At 38.3% G+C, this 18,672-nt stretch overlaps 1 protein-coding gene across 1 annotated transcript in view; it reads right to left on the reverse strand.

Annotated features, from left to right (window-relative positions):
• Positions 1 to 18,672, reverse strand: part of gas7b (growth arrest-specific 7b) — a 72,845-nt gene that overhangs the window by 14,897 nt on the left and 39,276 nt on the right. The window contains exons 9-11 of the mRNA XM_053341692.1: positions 12,378 to 12,456; positions 7,772 to 7,900; positions 6,341 to 6,464 (exon numbers count right to left, since the gene is read on the reverse strand). Coding sequence (XP_053197667.1) covers positions 6,341 to 6,464; positions 7,772 to 7,900; positions 12,378 to 12,456 — 332 coding nt within the window. The remainder of the gene's footprint in view (positions 1 to 6,340; positions 6,465 to 7,771; positions 7,901 to 12,377; positions 12,457 to 18,672) is intronic.

The raw sequence follows: 18,672 nt of genomic DNA on the forward strand, positions 1-18,672 counted from the left end.
CAAACAGTGCAGACAATCTGGACTGATAATAGATTTCATTATGATGCCATAAGCAAGAATAAAAAAGAAAGGTCTAATCTGTCTTTTCATTAATGTTACTGTCTGTATCCTGCTGGCAACAAAAACAAACACTAATCATGAGGAAGATTAGATCAGAGAGGAAATGATGCAAATCATTCAGTTCCTTAACAAATGACTCTCAATCTTCTGTGGTGAATGTCTGCTGAGATATCTGATACTTTATGTCCATGTTAATGCTGTGAATGCTAAATAGCTTGCAGCTAATGCAGGACAGTGTTTCTCAAAGTGGACTCTGGGGTCTGATGAGGATCCTTGAGGGGAGTTTGTTTCACTCACTGTCCACATCCACCTACAGTATAGACAGTTCGATTCTCTGAAAAAGTTATGTCTAATGAGACAAGATGGAGTTCTTGGGATGAACACTTTACTTGTATTTAACATTTATTTAAAAGGGCAAGCCTATAAATAGTTTGCTGCCTGTTAACCTGGTTATAGAAACAATTGACCAGCTTTGTAGGAGGGATTATGAATGAGGAGTCTACCTGTCTAATAGCTTCCAAGCCAACTGGATTCATTGCTACAGTCTCCAAAAATAATGGAAAAATTGAGACAAAGTTTAGCTCAGCTGTACATGGCTTAAGCTAATCAGTCATACTTCATCAATTGTCAGCTACTCCTAGCAACTGCTGCCACATCTTCAATGATAACTGACATTTACATTAAATGGGTAGATCACTCATTACTGATTGGTATTAACACCATAACAGAAATCAGCAAGCATAAACATCAGACTAAATGATTATCAGACTAGATGGTTTGCTGCTTTTACAATTAAACAAAAACATTATACAACCTTAACCCTTAGTTTTTCAGTTGTATTGCATCTTAAAGGACCAGTGTGTAAGATTTAGTGGCATCTAGTGCAAATGACATGAATATAGTATTCATAAATGTGTTTCAATTTGTGTATAATCACTCGAAAATGAATTATTGTGTTTTCGTTACCTTACAATGAGCCCTTTACATCTACACAGGGAGTGGGTCCTCCTCTATGGAGCACACCATGTTTCTACAGTAGCCCAGAATGGACAAACCAAACACTGGCTAGACTACAGACTAGAGACAGCCTTCTGTGTTTCTTGCAAGAAGGCTTTCAAGTATCTCTTGGAAGAGGAGGGGTTTTCAGTTGGTTGCACTCTACAACTTCACAGCTGGATGCCACTAAATCTTAAACCTGCAATAACTGAACATGTTGCCTTTTGGGGGAAGTGTAACAGGCTAAAAAAACAATACTGAGATATTATCACGAGTAAAGTTAAGCAGGCAGTTGCCTATTTACACCTTCTGTAGACAAAGAGCAACACAACATTAGCCTGCAATACTCTAAGACTCTGTAAAACAGAAGGGAACTACAAAGTTGGTTGTAATCCTCTGAGGCTTCATAGTCTTCACCGTCACCTATTGTTATTGTAAAGAAAAATTGGGGGAAAAAACTGATTACAGCTGTCAAACAGTGAGGGTAGCAAAACACTGCTTTTCATCCTGCTGTTCAATTATTCTGTAAATAGCTTAAAGTTTGGTCAAATCATCCTATTCCACTCTGTCTCACAGTATTATATGTATATCCATTGAAACTATGTGGTGTTAAGACTTTGATTCAGTGAAAATACTTAAAATGTATTTTGCCTCATTTCATACACATTTCCCCAAGGTACCGCTACTAGAATTTAGAAGAAAACTTTGTGGCTTTGAACAATGTTTGTCTGCTCAGCATACAAGGTCAGTGGGATTTAAAAAGAGAGCTCTTCAAACACCATTTTATCTAGGTTCTATGTTTTGGCACATCAAAAAGTTGTAGTGTTTATGGCTGCCACCGTTCAGCCCAGTTTACAGTAAATAGGGTCTTCAGGTCAACTCAAAATAATGCTTCTATAAATAGAAAGGGAAGGAAAAAAATGTGAAAGAAAATGCAAAAGAGTTGCTGATTATGCTGCAGATAAGCCCACACTTCTACACTCCAATAAATCCCTTTAAATAAGAATAATGGGCTCGATAAAAGGTTGATCATGGTCTTAGGTGGTTGATATAAAAGAAATTTCTGGTATGAAAGGCAGCGAGAGCATGGAGCGATAATGAGCCTTTGTTATGAGCAGACAGATGCTCCGCTTTAGTTGTTTTGGCATCAGTCTCCTCGCTGCTTCCCTCACACTGCAGTCATCACTGGCAGCCAGACGCCATGAGCGCCGTCAACAACTGCTGCTGTTTTTCTCCCCCGGTTGCATAAGCAGCATGGAGGAGGGATGGCTGTGTATGTGTGTGTGTGAATTGTGCGTGCACGAGGAGAGCCAGTTTGGACAGAGGCTCGGTACTTGTGTGTGACAGCATGTGGTTGTGTCTGGTTGAGTCATGACATCACACCCCTGGCGGAGAGTCTACATCTGTTTACTCTTAGCCGGTCACTTTTCCTCAGGTCGCTCGGCTATTAAAAAAAAAAAACTTTTATAAAGCAACCTGGCTTCTGCTAAATGCTACCTCTCCACCACGCCTCTTTTTCCTCTCACACCCTCCTGACATGCACATGTGCTTTGTTTTCACTGTTTGTCGCTACTGACCAGGCTGCAAGCACAGACCCCATGTTGCCAATGAGACAGGCGTGTGTGTGCGTGTGTGAATATAACCTGACTTCACTGCATTATTTAGTCTGACACTCTGTTCATGTGTGCTGTTTTCTGAGGGCGAGTTATTCAGCTGAAACAAGAGCTGCATTAATGGTTACTTGAGTTTTAAAATGTCAACTGGAAACATATGTCGATTTAAAAGTTGTTGTATCTGTGAGTCAATTTACATAGATCTGTACAGCAGAAAAATTCTTAGATGTGGGCATAGAGCGGTCTGTGGTCACATTCAGCTGACATAACCAATAGCAAATGATAGCAAAAAAACATGTACAGTATAATGTTTTTTTCTCAGATGGATCAATATAAATATACTGTATATAACTATAAATTAATTCATATATATATATAGTCATTACTTCTGTTAAGCTTACAGATTACTTTAAGGAGTAATTTAACACATGCCAGATATCTTGTTTTTTCTGCCCTCCAGTGGTTTATCTCCTTACTGCAATAACCTGCTGTGCCTATTTTAGCATGGTTTCTGGGATATGATTGGTTGTTAGTAAAATGAGTAAAAAGCAACTGTCATTAATTAACAGTGTATCAAAGTTTCTCATTTTCTTATGCAGGACATGTTACTATAGCCAAGCTGTAACCTGTGACAGTTGTGACCACAACTGACAATAACAGAATAATGTTAAAACTTACTTTAAAAGTGTTAGTTGTTATATCATAAAGTTAACAAACTGTTCCCAATTTAAAGTTTCTAATTTTCTTATGAAAGACAAGTTACTATAGCTAAGCTCTAAACCTGTGACAATTGTAACTACAAGTGACAATAACAGGCTAATGCTAAAATTTACTTTAACAGTAGAGAAGAACTGTAAAGTCGTAAAGTTAGCAAACTGTCTCAAAGTTTCTAATTTTCTTATGTAGGACATAGCCAATCTTTCATCCTTGTGACAGCTGTGACCACAAGTGACAATAACGGGATAATGATTAATCCTAAAACGTACTTAAACAGCAGAGAAGAACTGTGAAGTCGTAAAGTTAGCAAACTGTCTCAGTAATGTCAGCAACACATTTGTATCCATCTGAAGTTGGGATACATTAGCTAACACACGCTACTGATATATGTACAAAGTAAGGCTGTAGCAGAGGTATTGACCTGAGCAAGGATTAGTTTTATTGCTTGTGAATTCAACTTTTCATTTGTAAGAGAAAGTGTTGTCTTTCAATAGCCATAGCCTAGCTTTAACTAGCAGTTCAGTCTCACATTCAGTCTCAAACATTTGGAAACAGTAGAGTAGGTTGAAATCTTTCCACTAATTCAAGAGAAAACAACAATCTCCATTATAAATTAAATTACTATGTTGGGTGGATGTTCAGATTATTTATGTGCATGTATGTGTGTGCATGCATGTGTGTGTGTGTGTGTGTGTGTGTGTGTGTGTAGCCACCCCCTCCCAGGCGCTCTGGAGTTAGTTCACACCCACGCCTTTCTGCCAGTCTGGTGTGAACACAGACTAGAGTTTCTCACCCCCTTTTCTTCTCTCCTCTCCCATCCCTTCTATTAAATACTCCCCTGTCTGGCTCGAAAATGCTGATAAAGCTCATGCGTCATGTACCAAGACAAACACAGCATCTTGGTTCACAGCCAGTGACCGCTCAAATGAAGGGCTAAATAAACACTGGAGGAAGATGCAGATTTAACGTCCAGTAAGTTAAAAATTTACTAAACTATATGAGTTCTGCTGTATAAGTCAGTGGTATCTGAGCTGTAACTAAATTGAGGGCAGCGCTGACACCAACCACTGCTGATCAACCTCAGATGACCTCTTACATGGGAAAATATTGCATCTGGCAGGGAGGGAATGAATGAATGATTAAATCAAGATCCACATATTGTTTGCAGAGATCAAACACAAATTCTTATGCAAACTCATTTAGAAGCAAGGTCGAACAATAGCCTGTCCGACTCTTTGTTTAAAACGAACATATCTTGGCAACTGTTCACCAGACTGACATTAAGTTTAGTTTGGATATTCATGGTCCTCAGAAGGTGACCTCCAATCATTTTAATGACTGCTTTAACCTTATAGCTAGCACCACTGTCAGGTCAAAATGCCCCTCTGCCCTCACTTATTTTCCTCTATATTTAGGTATCTCAAACACTGCTGTGGATACTCGTAGTCCCCAGTGCATGATCCCTAACGATTTTGCTGACCTCCTGATCTTTTCTTTAAGCACTCGAATCAAGCCAAAATTTGCAACTGTACAAAATATATAAACAATCAATGCAAGTGTTACCCTCTTACAAAACCTGTAAACAAGATATCTTATATTCCAATGCTATGAAATTGAGCACATTCATGCACCCCTGAGAATGAACCCTTTTGATTCTAATGATGAACAGCTTAGTCATCAGTATGTTTGTTCTGTCTCTTTTTATTGGGTGTAAAGAACATTATAGCCTCTAAGGGACCGTAGCATTGCTATTAAACTTCCAGGTCTTTAGTTTCTCAGTTTCACAAGACTGAAAAAGTGCTAATTAAAAATAATGAGCGGTTGTCATTTTCTCTGCTAATATCATGAACCACTGGCAGAACTTTACATAGATCAATCAGCCTTCTCACAAACAAAACATCATTACATGTTGTCATTTGAAGAGAAATACTTATCTCATTCTGTCCTCTTGAAAATAAGAGAATGTGTCTTCTAACTTTACAACTTTTTTTAACCAATTCCGAATTCCAAATGCACACAAAGTAACAATCAGTTTGCATTTCATTTCTTTGCTCAGGCTAAAAATGCTATGCTTAAAAATCTGGAGCACCATTTGATTTAGTTTATCCTTTCAAGTGCTGGAATATTCCAATAATAACTCAATTGGGAATATCTGCTAGACTTCAATGACTTGTTAGTGAGCTAAACACACTTTACATCCTTGTATGTAAATGTATGTAATCATATTCTCCTTCTCTGTTGTCAATATTGTATTTATACTTTGTGAATGTATCCACATTTATCTTACACAGTTTTAATTTATCATATACTAACATCTGTTATAGCCACTAAACAGGGAATTTATGATATTTTTGACTTACACAGTACCAGTCAAAAGTTTGGACACATCTTACCATTACCTTGAGTCCCATCTTTTGAATTAAAAAGTGTGCCCAAACTTTTGTACTGGTTTTGTACTGTATATCAGTAAAGTAAGACAGGGAATATTGTTAACCCACCTGCATCAATCAATACACCAAGCCCAGTTGTGTACCAGTGCAAACACACACACATACCACTGTGGTTTTATAGATTGTTACTACCAGTTTACAGCTGTAACACTGGATGCCTCAGTCTTTTTAAATTAAAAACAGAAATCTTTTTTGTCTACCTCGATTAAGCCAAAAAGTAACCTAATGGTTTTTGTGTTGTATGTGATTTAAATGCTTTGGAGAAACTTTAGTGTTTTTTTTTCCAAGAATAGAAAATGGTAAAATACATCCATACTATAGCCACTACATAAGCAGCACTAAGTTAAAAATATTCAGTCTTATCAATCACAGCCACAGGCATGGGAGAGCTTGCAATACAAGTACACTGACCAGCACTTCCTTTTACCTAAAACAACAAACACTGGAATGAGACCATGACCCCATAGTGACCTGCAGTTTGAACCTTTGACTTTTGACTCTGACCTGCTTGCGTAGATTTCCTGCGGGCCTTCTTGATGTCTTCTTCAATCTTGTTGCTGAGTTTGATCTCCAACTGCTGAGTCTTCAACTCCAACTCCTTCTGTCTGTCAGCTAGAGCCTTACGGGCCTGACAGTAATAAGGGACCACAGTTAGAGAAACGCTCAGATCTCACAGCTGCACGTATAGAGAACTTTTTATTCTATAGCAAGAAAAACATATGGTTTATTTTCAGGGAGCAGACTTTTTCTGAAGACAAACATCATTCTAATACTATAACAGGGTTGAAAGGGTTGCTCATATACCGCAAACCACCAACAGGTATAATTTACCTGTTTGCCTACCTCAGGGATGTCCACTATCCCATTAAGGGCCATGTGGCTGCAGGTTTTCATTCCAAACAAGCAGGAGCACACCAGGATTGACTCATTTAATCAACTGATCTCAGTCTTCAGAGAGATGATTGGTTGAATTGTATGCTTTTGATTGTTAGGAACAAAAACCTGTAGGTACATGGCCCTTCATGGAATAGTTTGGACATGCCTGGTCTACCTACTGTGTTTCTGATACTAAAAAATGTACTCTGTCATTGTATTAAGGTCTTCACAAAGTAATATCTAAAGTCACGAAATGAGGTTGTTTAGTCAGCTGTGTTTTGGTCCTGTTGTTTTATAATCTATCTTTGGCCATCTAAAATTACACTCAAATTGGTATTAGAAAGATATTTGCGTATTTGGCTGGAGTGATATTATTATAAAATGACATTCATCACTAGCAACTTAGAATGTTTAAACATAAAGTGCAAGAAATGAATGTCATATATAGGTTTTTGCAAAAGTCAAAGACTGGGGGAGATAAATATTTTATTAAAACATCACAACAACAATAAATGTACAATTGAAAAAAAAAATTGAAATGTACATTTTTTGGTGGTTCTAGTGCTAATAAAGTCAAACTTTTGCAGCTTTTATAATGTTAGTCTGCTTCAGTTCATCATAGAGATGAAGCAGTCTGCTGCAAACTTTCTGAGAATTCATCCATCATACAGTCTTAAAGCCTCCTTATGACAAGCCAACACAGCCAGCATCCTTTTTCCCTTTTTCCTGTCCTGGTTTTAATGTTCAATTCTCTATCGGATGAGTTTATCAGAGAAAAACTGTTTTATTCCTTCTCAAAGCAAAGAGCGCTCAGATGACAGATGATGTGAGACAGATTTGCAGTCACCCCAGGCTTTAGCCAATTGCTTTTCATTGTACGTATACAAAAAGGAGGAAACATTCCAGAGACGGGAAACAGCCGTCTGGTTATGGTAGAAATGTGGAATGTTAACCACCAGCGAGATGATTCCTGAAAATCTGTTGCTGCCAAATGCAAGGAGAGACTGTGTTACATTAGAGTTGACGTGCTTGTTGATGTATTTGTGTGTGTATGCGTACCTTTTCCACTGCTGCATAGCGTCCAACCAGCTGCTTCCGCAAGTCAGCGATGTGATGGTCAAACCTCTTCATGTCCTTCTTAAAGTTCTCCCTGAAGGTCAGAAAAGGCTTCTCCACTTCACTCTGGAGCTGCTCAAACAAAAAACAACAAACTGTTCAACACTGACCACCAGAGGAGAACATTTTACATTTGAGTGGATTCAATTGCAGAACTATTCCAGGAGACCAGGTTTTCAAACCCCAGGAATGAGGTGCAACATTCTTTGGGGTCTCCAGGAGTGAAGAACCTCACTTGCTTTAGTGTCCATTTTTTCTCAAGAACTTTATTCAACATCATTATTATTACTAATAATTATTATTATATACATTCAGTAAAAGATTTTAAGTCTGCATGAACTGATTTGTTCGGCTACTTGGGTACAGGAAAAACAAACACAGCAACATTAGCAATAAGTTGGAGTCGAGTTTCTGTCCACCTGACCAATGTCAGTTCTATAGTCACTCTCCTTTTAGCTGTTTTGGATCTCCATCAACTTCTGACGGAAATATCCGGCTCTTTACCTGCTAAATGTTCTGTTATTTTTACTGGCTAATTGCTAACTGTGTGCGTTTGCCATTTGGTGTTGAGCAGGTGGTGTACAGAGCTTTTTTGTTGATCATACTGCAGTCGAACAAATACCAAAGCAAGCAGGCCAATCCCACAAGCTACCAAAATAATGTTTGTTGTACTGTGTCATGAACTGTGTGAAAGAAATAATATTGCTATATTATATATTCATTAAATAAACACAAGGCTAGACTGGTTAGGTAAAACACAGCTAGCCTTCTGGTGAGAAGCTAGAAGCAATTTAGCTAGCTTAGCCAGAGAGGTAACTAAAAGCTTGTAAAACTTTTTCAGCTTATGCAGCGAGTGAGTAACTTTCACTGAAATGAATGAGGTGCCATTTTGGAACATAGTATCTAGTTCTTGAATACATCCATGTCACACTCCTGGGATCCCAACACTCTTCCTATTGCCTCACAGACTGTTTACCCATAGCAGTGAGGTATGTGACTTGCTGGTATATGTCGATCAAAGCTTTGCATACTGAAAAGAAACACTATGAGCGTGTTCATTTGACAGGCTCATACTGATCCTGAAATAAAGTAGGCCAGCTTATTCAGTGTCATGTGACGAGGGTAAGTTTGCTGTGTGACAAATATAGAAAAGAAACTAATTTCCAACCAATTCTTGTGTATTTCCCCAACATCAGCCTGTGGTGGGTTGGAAAAAAAATTAATAAATCAGGGATGGTGCGCAGCTGAATTTCAATTCGATGTCACTCAGTGATCCTTTTGATTATTGTGTTCACTGTGCAAAAGCATGCACAACTTTTGATTACTTTCAGATTTCTGATAGACAGCTTTAAAATAGAACGACAATATAAATCCAGACGCAGATACTGTAACTCTTCATGCATATAAAGAGGCGCCGAAGCAAAATTATTCATTTTTTTCCCAGAAGCAAGTCATGAAAAGAATTACACTATTTCAATTTCAATAATTATAGTTATCAGTCGAAAAAAGGAAATCACTTTAGTCCTGCTCTGTATATCTGATTTCATTATCCTAAAAAACATAATTAGCTTCATTCCCTGTAGTGGTTTTCAACATTGTGTCATCATCCTCTCAGACTCAGCTAATTAAGATGAGAAATGGTTTGATTTTTATGGAGCTGAACAACAACTGGGACATTAAATATCAACTTTTCTTCGCTTCCCAGTCTTATTTCTCTTCATTTCTGAATGCAAGACATGGACTTAAACTAAATTTAGTGGGAACGTATTTCCCGAGGAGTAGGATATGATAATATGATAATATGGCCTTTGAGTGACAAGCTCTTTTCTGGTAATATGAACTTGAGCAGTGTGCTGTTCACTGTCCAAGCTGTCAGTGATGAATGAGATCTACACTCCCCTCCAGTATCCACATTGGAAACCATCATTCAAAGTTAATTTCCACTCAAATCCTTCCTTCTCCTGCAAGAACCTGGAGCGCCGCCGCACATCTGCGCATCTCTGGTGGATAACATCACCGACTTGATTTCCTCTGTCGGCCCGGCTGTAATCCTGGTCTATATCTTTCGTCTTCTTACCTCCCGTGACATCTCACACTTGCACTTTACGACCCTGAAAATGAAGAGCAATGTCCCTCGAAGAAGCCGGTGAAGAAGGTGGAAAGTGTTCCGTGCATTTTTAGAGGAGCTTATCTTTAACTTAATTCCCAGACTGAGCGCTCAAGAAGAAGGTGCAAACACTGGGATTGAGGTCATTGACTAGAATGAGAGGAAGCTGGTGGGAGACAGCATGTGATAGATGCTGATTCAAAGCCTGGGTGTCATATGTACATCTTTCAACCCACAGAGCCATCAGGAAGTCTTTTAATGTGTTCTAATTACATTTGAAAGCAGTCTCTCTGCTTCGTCACTCACATACTGTACATTGCACAGACCACAGTCAATATGGCATCATGTACTGTAAGACATAAAGGTTCCTCACTGCTTATCAGTTTTGTACTCCAATTTCATAATGTTCTACAATGTCCCAGCATGTTGTCCTGTACAAGACTGAGATTTTATATCTTGAAATGAGTGTTCAGACAGGTTGTAAACAAGCCAACAGTGCATTCAGATCATTCAGATAACTGAAACCACTTTATTTGGAGCACAAGTATGTAACTACAATAAAGACAGATCTATGCTAATGCAATGGTTTAAATAGAGTCCTGTTGTAGAAGATAGGTTTTGACTTTCAGTTAATTGTTTTAGTGTTTTAGTTCAGCTGTCGTTGGCAATGCTGCAACACTAGATGTATCAGCCATGGACTGTTTTAGTCAGAAGTCTGAATTTCAAGGAAATGCCTTGGAATGCCCCCTGAAGTCGGATATCCGACTTGGAAGGTCAGAAGAACCTCACCAGCCTTGACCTCAAAATCCAAGATGTCTACCAGGCCCATCAACATTGTGAAAGTTGTAGTAATATCCAGGGTTTTTTTTAGTAGTTATGTATTATTTGTGTCTCATTAAATCAGTCATACACACAGCACTGTCCAACTTCTACCTGTAGAAGTGTTGCTACGCTGTTTCTATGTGCAAAATACAGCGAAATGCACTTTTTTCAACCGGTACTGCTATCAATGGTTAAATTGGCTCAAACTGGTTTTCTGACTTCTAAACTGGTATGATTCAAACTCAGGAGTGACGTCGATCCCAGCTCCTACTCCCAATTTCTGAGGTAAATGGGCCACAGCATACTTATAGTCCTCACAGTAACACTCACTTTACACTGTGATATAAAGTGACAGTGGGTTATGCCTCTGTAGCCCCACTCCAGGTATTTTTTGGAAAGAGTGCATTAGATAACTTCAGCTAGCTTCTGCAGCTACATGCACGGACTCCTCAGCTACATCTTAACAACCATAAATCAAGCTAAAGCACGATAGATCAAAGCGGAATAAGTCAGTAAGTAAACTGTGATTAGATATTTAAATCAGACATTTTGGGTAATAATTTCATTGTTTGTTTTCTCTACCAAATAACCTTGACTGTTCATGTTTCCTGCCAGATGTCAGACTTTACTGTAGCAATTTCACCATGTTCCAAGATCCCAGCAATTAACTTGGTGAGTACAATGTTATTAAACTGGGTCTATCTTCTAATTAATGGCTGTCCTCAAGGAAACAACTACATTAAGGAAGCTGCTGATTGAGGTAAAAGCTGCATGTAACTTGAACAGCATATGCTGCAAAAGTTTGTTTAAGAATAGATCATTAATTCAAGTTGCATGCTCTACATGATGTGCAAAGTGGCAAGAGGGATAAGGAAATTTCAGACATATGTAAATCAGTTGTGTTAATACCTTTACTGTATGCCACATATCAAATTGGTCCCCCAACTGACGAAATAAAACAGATGCTGAACATGATATCACCATTAAGGGTGTAACTAATGATTATTTTCATTATTGATTAATCTGTTTATTATTTTCTCCATTAATTGGTTAGTATTTTGGTTTATAAAATGTCAGAAAATGGTGAAAATGTTGATCACAGATTCCCAAAGCTCAAGAAGATGTCTTCAAATGCCTTCTTTTGTCCTGACCAACAGTCCAAAACCCAAACATATTCAGTTTACTATCATAGAGGACTAACAAAACCAAAACATACTTATATTTGAGAAACTGGAATACATTTTTTTCTCTTAAAAAGCTGTCAACCTGTCGCTCAACTAATTGATTTATCAACTAATGATAGCACCACTACTCACCACCATAGCTCCAATGTACTCTTCTTTGCATCCAAACATACAGTAAAGTGACTGAATGTGAAGCTAATTTCAGTGTCAACATAATTGCATATTATGTCAATGCTTTTATTTTGGAGGAAAATGGTGCATGGCTCCAGCTAATATATGTACAGTTGGCTTTTTGGGATGAACAAATGGACTCGAAAACAATCCATTTAAATATCAGGAAATTCATCAGTTTTTAAGAGATATATATATAACTTCAGGTATGGGTATCAAGCAGGCTGCAGGTAATTAAAGTTTAGAGAATAGTGCCATTAATTACTTTTGAGGAGAACTTGAGGTGAACCTCAGCTTCGTCAGTCAGACTCTTCTTCAGTTGGGCCCAGGCTTCCCCTAGAGTCCTGCAAAAAGATAAGAAGGAGGGTAAGAAAGAGAGCGCGAGAGAGAGAGGGTGTGTTTAATATGTTACACAAGGACAGACCACACACACTCTTCCAGAAAGTGTTGGGGAAAAGTGTGTGTGTGTGTGTGGGGGGGGGGGGGGGGGGGGTAGTGAGGCGGAGATCGTAAGGGGGGCTGGGTGAATCCTATCACACACACGCACACACACAGATGGGGTTCAACAGAAGAGCCAGTGCAAAAGTTCAACGGATACACAAGTAACCAGTAAATCTAGAGAGCTGAGCTGAGGTCCACAGCCAGGTCAGCAGATGATTAGGATGTATGGGACATGAGATATGGCTCAGCTTATTCACTCCGCTATGAGCTCAGCTTTTCAACACAGCTGGGGGCAATAACACAGTGAGGAATCAACATTAATATTAAGTTTAAAGTTAATATTAAGTGCTGATGCTTGTTATGTAATAATTATGCAAAAATGAGTCTTTCTGATACGCCAGATTTATGATTTAAAGAAAGGGAATTATTCATAATTAGCACTGACAGCTCTCTTCATTGTTCTTCAAGCTGAGGAGAGTAAAACAATCATCTAGCAGCAGACAGTCACAGCCACGAGGCTCTAGGTCCAGGAACTGACAGTCTTTATGGGTAAGTGGGTCACTTCAAAGCATCTCTCTGAATGGAAGACATGTGTGGAATTCCCTCAGACTGACATCCAACACATTCCTGACACTATGAGGGTAAAGTCTGGTACTCTTGCCCCTCTATGGCATCAAAAATGGTCAAAAAGATCAAGATTTTAAAAACTTTTCTTGCTGATAAAGAATTTCCGGACATGTTTTACAATACTATTAGACTAAATTAAACTGTCCAGACCAATTAAGGTATCATTCAAATAGGCTTGTAACTTCAGTGTCACAATACATGCTTGAGTGTTCAATGCATGTTCAATGAGGTTGCTGTTTTGAAGATTTACTCAAATACACACAAACCATTTAACCACAAATATTTGATCATTTTAGACATATTACTCCAAGTATTCTTAACACATTGAGATACAATTATCATTTTTTCAGTCTCGCAAAAGTGTTGCACAACTGCATGAATGTGAAATTACTTGTGAACATCACATCAAAAGCTCAAAATCTTTTAGACCCCTTTTGAGATGCCATAAACTGCTTACACAGCAAAAGACGAGCAGTCAGATGAGAGACTTGCGTATGATAATGGATGGCTGATGTGGCTTCAAATGACATGTTTTGTATTTGAAGCCGCAGCAACAGTGGTTTGACTGGAATGAAGAGAGTTGTAAAGCAAGACTAAAACAGCCACCATGGCCGAACAAAGAAAGCAGCTTTATTAAAGGTACCCTTGGAGTTTTTTTTGGTAAACAAACAAAGTTTATGTTTACATTCTGTGTTACTTACCATAACACACAAGGGGTATCCCCAACGTTTAACAAATGTGTTAAGCGCTTTTTCTTAAAAGTTTGAAACCTGCATTGTTTACATCCATGTTTGCTTGCTATCAGTTTTCTTTTTCCTTGCCTTTGTGCAATGCTATGTCATTACTGCCACTTGTAGGTCAGCGGAATAGTGTGACAAAACTTTACAGGGTACCTTTAATTAATTAATAATTCAAGGAAAAAGAAATTCAGTGAAAAAACGTAACAACAATGGTCAATAAACAATGAACATATGCATTTTTTATGTAGCATCTATCAAGTTATTCTCACATCATTATTTTTTGTTTATTATTTGTCTTTATTTTATTATATATCATACTTGCATTCAGCCCATCCCTGATCTGACACATCTGGTGATTGGATTTGGCTCTGGGGTCTTTTTTCATGCTACCACTGGAGGGCGCTAAGTTCAAATATTGTATTTATATTTTATTTTTAATTTTATTGGTTAACATTTTTGCTTGCTGCATTGTCCCATGTCCCATCATAACATGTTTAAACAGGATTTCAACATTTTAAGCAAGTTAAGAGGCTATTTCATGGTGTGTTTAACATAGTGACCTCAAGCCAGGCCAGACTGAAAGCTCATTATTATACTGTATGTTCTCCTCAAAAACAAATGAGAAGCTGGAGAAAACTTTTATTCATATCTCATTATTTCAGTCTGCAAAGGTTTCACCACGCCACATGTTATTCGCACTCAGTACATTACATCTGTCCTGTTCCAACAGTCTTAAAGCGTCCAATGACAGATGATCAAGCCAAAAACATACTGAATCTCAGGGAGAATGAATCTCCTGCCGTGCACTCCCTCCATTCAACAGAACAGATACACTGCACGATTGGTGGCAATATAAAAAGTCACGTGCCTTGTGGCCACATCTCTACCAAACAAATGGTAAATTCAGGAAAAAATAGACGGCTGGTTCTGGGCTGCGGCCACTCGGATGGTAGGAACTGAGCAACAAAACAGCGATTGTCCTGTCTGACAACAGAGCTGGCCTGACGGAGAGCATAATGAAAGTATTGTGTTGCACTTTTCTGGGTGTGGGCAGACCGACCCGGCTGGCATAATCTGGATCCTATATGGGACAATTCCATCCCACCCTGGCCCTCTATTACCATGCTAATATGAAGAGGGGTTATCTTATATGCATGTAAACAGTGCAAGGGAGGGTAAGCATACAAGAAACCTTGTTTGCACCATTTTCTTGGTCTGATAAAAAGTTTTTTAATATTAAACTGAGTGTACAAACTAATACCGTAATTTTCTATTAAAATGAGCCTATGGGGCATGGTGATAATGGGATATTGCAAAAAATGTAGTGTCACAGTATCACAAGTAGAGAACTCACTAATGTCAGTTGTACATTAATATCTATATAACATTAACCTCTAATCTTTAGGAATCTGCTTTTTGCTACTCACTCAGTCTTGGTGTTTGACTTGTGTTTAATTTAGCTAGAAATGTTTACTCTAGGTTAGTAGCCATGCTTCTTCTGAACAAAAAATGTATGTCATGTGACTATGTGTTTAAATGCCCTGTGATATGTGTTTACTTTTGCAAAGACAGTCTTGCCCCTACTGCAGGGGCTCTAGTAATAACAGGCCAACAAAGCTAACACTAGCCACCATTAGCTACCAATATTAGAAGATGAAGAAAGGCTGTAGATGCAAAACTCCTGTTGTGTAATGAATTGAGATTGAGCGTGTATTTTATTGCTTATGAATTCAGTTTTAATATGAAAGATAGATAGATAGAATGTTTTATTTCTCAGAAAAGGAAACGTTCAAATGTAGCGTAGTTATCATGAAAGAGTTTACAAAGTAGCTAAATTGCTAGCATTTTAAACGATTATGAGCAATGGTTAATCAACCATCATTGCAGATTTTGACTAGATCAAATGTAATCTGCCTAGAATATCAATAAACCTGGCAAATATTATGCTAATTGCTTTTCCCAAACACAATATGAATCATATTACAAAATTATATAACTAAAATATTAGACCAAATAACCCAAAATTATGTTTGGCAAGGTAGCATAACTGGATATCTCATCATCTCACAGCATGAATTCTTTTTATTCTGAAGCATATATTAAAACAAATAAATAAAACAAAGTAAACTACGCTGGGCTGGCATTGATGTTTCATTTATTACTCTGCCACTTTCAACAGTTTTCTTCGAAAGTTACGTTATATTTTGACTTCCCGTTTTCACTGCTGATTGGGGAGAATTACGCCCAATTCTGTGACTTATCATCAGAGGAATATAATGTTTTATCATAGTGACATAGATAACATCATAAGGTCACAAATGGCTGTTGATGTTTTTTTTCCATCCCATACAGTATTATAGTGCCACGAATTTTTAATATCTCTGAGAGCAGAAAGTGAAAGTCTCACTCTCACTCAATATTTGGTCAACCCATTCTATGTCACAGAATCTGATGGGCCTTATATTTAGGAGTAACACTGGTACTACAGAAATGTCCGTCTACTAACGTCTTTATGTCTTGAATCTATTTTTGCAACACAGTTTAGTTATTGCCTGTTTCAAACAAGATAGTCACTAAGAACTTTAGAGCTACACATAGTCCCCCTTCACTCAAAAATGTGTTTTTCTTCTCGTTCCTTCAGTTGGATGTTTGAGCTTCACTATGCAGAATGATGTTTGTGCTGAGTTTGTTTTTACATTCATCTGCTGAAGGAGGAAAGTTTCTCGCCAAGTTTAAAGCATGTACCTACAAGCATGGTATGCAACATCATTACTACTGTAGTTTAGAGGCTAGTCCTGGTCCAGTTTGCTATGATGAGGAAACACGAACCTCCAGTGCACACATACACTGAGAATGGACTTCACAGAGAAGTAGGAGACATCTTGTGTCCAGCTGTTAAACTTTTGTAATGAACAACATTTGCATATTCATACATTTTAATGAGAGAGGATGTAGAAGAAATTTCTTAAAACATGCCTGGAGGGGATGTTTAAGAATGGATTTATGAATAGCTTTTGCAACCAATTCCAGATCATTACTAATGTAATAGCACAATGATACTACCAATGGGGCACTGACATATTATGCTTAGATGATGTGTTTTCACATGTTTTTTTAGAATGGTTGCTATGCGTTCTGACAGTTTCCTTGTGGAATCTCTTAATAAAGATGAGTTTAATAACGATGCCATGCGGCGCCCGTACAAATCACAGCTGCTTCTCTTTGTGGGTGTCTTTAGCCGGCCGTGCACCTCTCAGCTTCCTGTTACTTAAGTTTCCATGTTCCTGTGTCCCTTCTGAGAATGAGACAAAGCACTGCCCTCAGCATGATGTCCCCTCTGCTGTTGGACTGAAGAAAAGAGGAGTGGCTGCAAACTCTTTCTCCCTGCAGGGTTTCCCTCACATCCCCCTTCCCCTCCAAACCCCAAACACGCACAACGTAACATTCTGTCTCCTCAAATCTCCTTGCCCTCATCTTCACTCTTACCCTCCTCCCCCTTACATCTGTACCTTCTCCCCCTAGCTCCTTCCTTCCCTCCCTCCTCTCCTCTCCTCTCCTCTCCTTCGCTCTCTCTTAATAGCTGAAGTATGCTGCAGGATGGAGATCAAAGCACCTAGTGATTTACAGGAAGGTCATACTTTTTTAAAGCATCACTGACAGGCCCTACAGACCCAGACTCACACCGGGATGTCTCGCCTGGCTGGCTAGTTGACTGGCGATCTGCCTGAGTAGCAGTCCACATGGCTGGCTGATTGGACATTAGTGTTTATTTGCATATACCAAAGTCTCTAAGACTTTAAAGAGACACACTTTAAATACGTTACGTTACTTCAAATATGCAAAATAACAGATTCTTCTACATACAAATGAAAAGTTGTATTCATAAGCAAAAACACAGACCCTTGCTCTATATTTAATACACTCAGGTTTTGTTGATGGTACAACTAGGGGCTTATGGTGGCTAATGTTGGCTAACGTCACAAAACTATATATTGCTGTGTAACTAGAGCTCTGAGTGATATTGACAGTTTTATATAAGTATTGTGTATACTGTGACTCTTGCAAACAGTCACTGCTTTTATGAGCTTTCAAATCAGATTCACTGTGCATTTAATGATAGCGCTAGTTAACAACAAGTGGGCCATCTGTTTCATCTGTTTCTGCTCTTGCCTGCTTGCTTTCACTCTTGGTAACTAAAAATCTATACTACATAACATTAGTAACTTACTAACGCTAGCTTGGCTCCAAAAGGGCAAGGACATAATAGTCTACCCAACTAGTGCTAAATGCAGAGCTAATGTTAGTACTTAGAGCACCCTGATCAAGCTAACATTAGTATATAGCTAAACAAAAGAAATGGCTACAACACCTAGCTACAACAAGCTAGCATTAATGTCGCTCAAGATGGACACCCCAAATTTTTGCTTTTGACACCTTCCTGCTACGTTCAGCATACTTAACATTGAAAGAGTAACAAGTGTCACGAACTTCCTACAGATAAAGCCTGTTTTTACACACATTTCTTATTTTCTTTTAAATACATGGTATGACTATTGTAAAAATCTTGTAGTATCCTATAGTAGTAGTAGTGTAGTATTCATTCCCTGCAGAAATTCTAAATATAGTACTTTGATCATGTAAAAAGGAGCATACTGTATTTTTTCTCCCACTGTTACAGTATGTGTAAGCATTATCTTATCATTGTAATGTGACTGTAGTGACCATTGTTCACCCCAAATTAAATCTGCTTAC

The sequence above is a fragment of the Scomber japonicus genome, chromosome 20, assembly GCF_027409825.1.
Source record: "Scomber japonicus isolate fScoJap1 chromosome 20, fScoJap1.pri, whole genome shotgun sequence".
Taxonomy (NCBI): domain Eukaryota; kingdom Metazoa; phylum Chordata; class Actinopteri; order Scombriformes; family Scombridae; genus Scomber; species Scomber japonicus.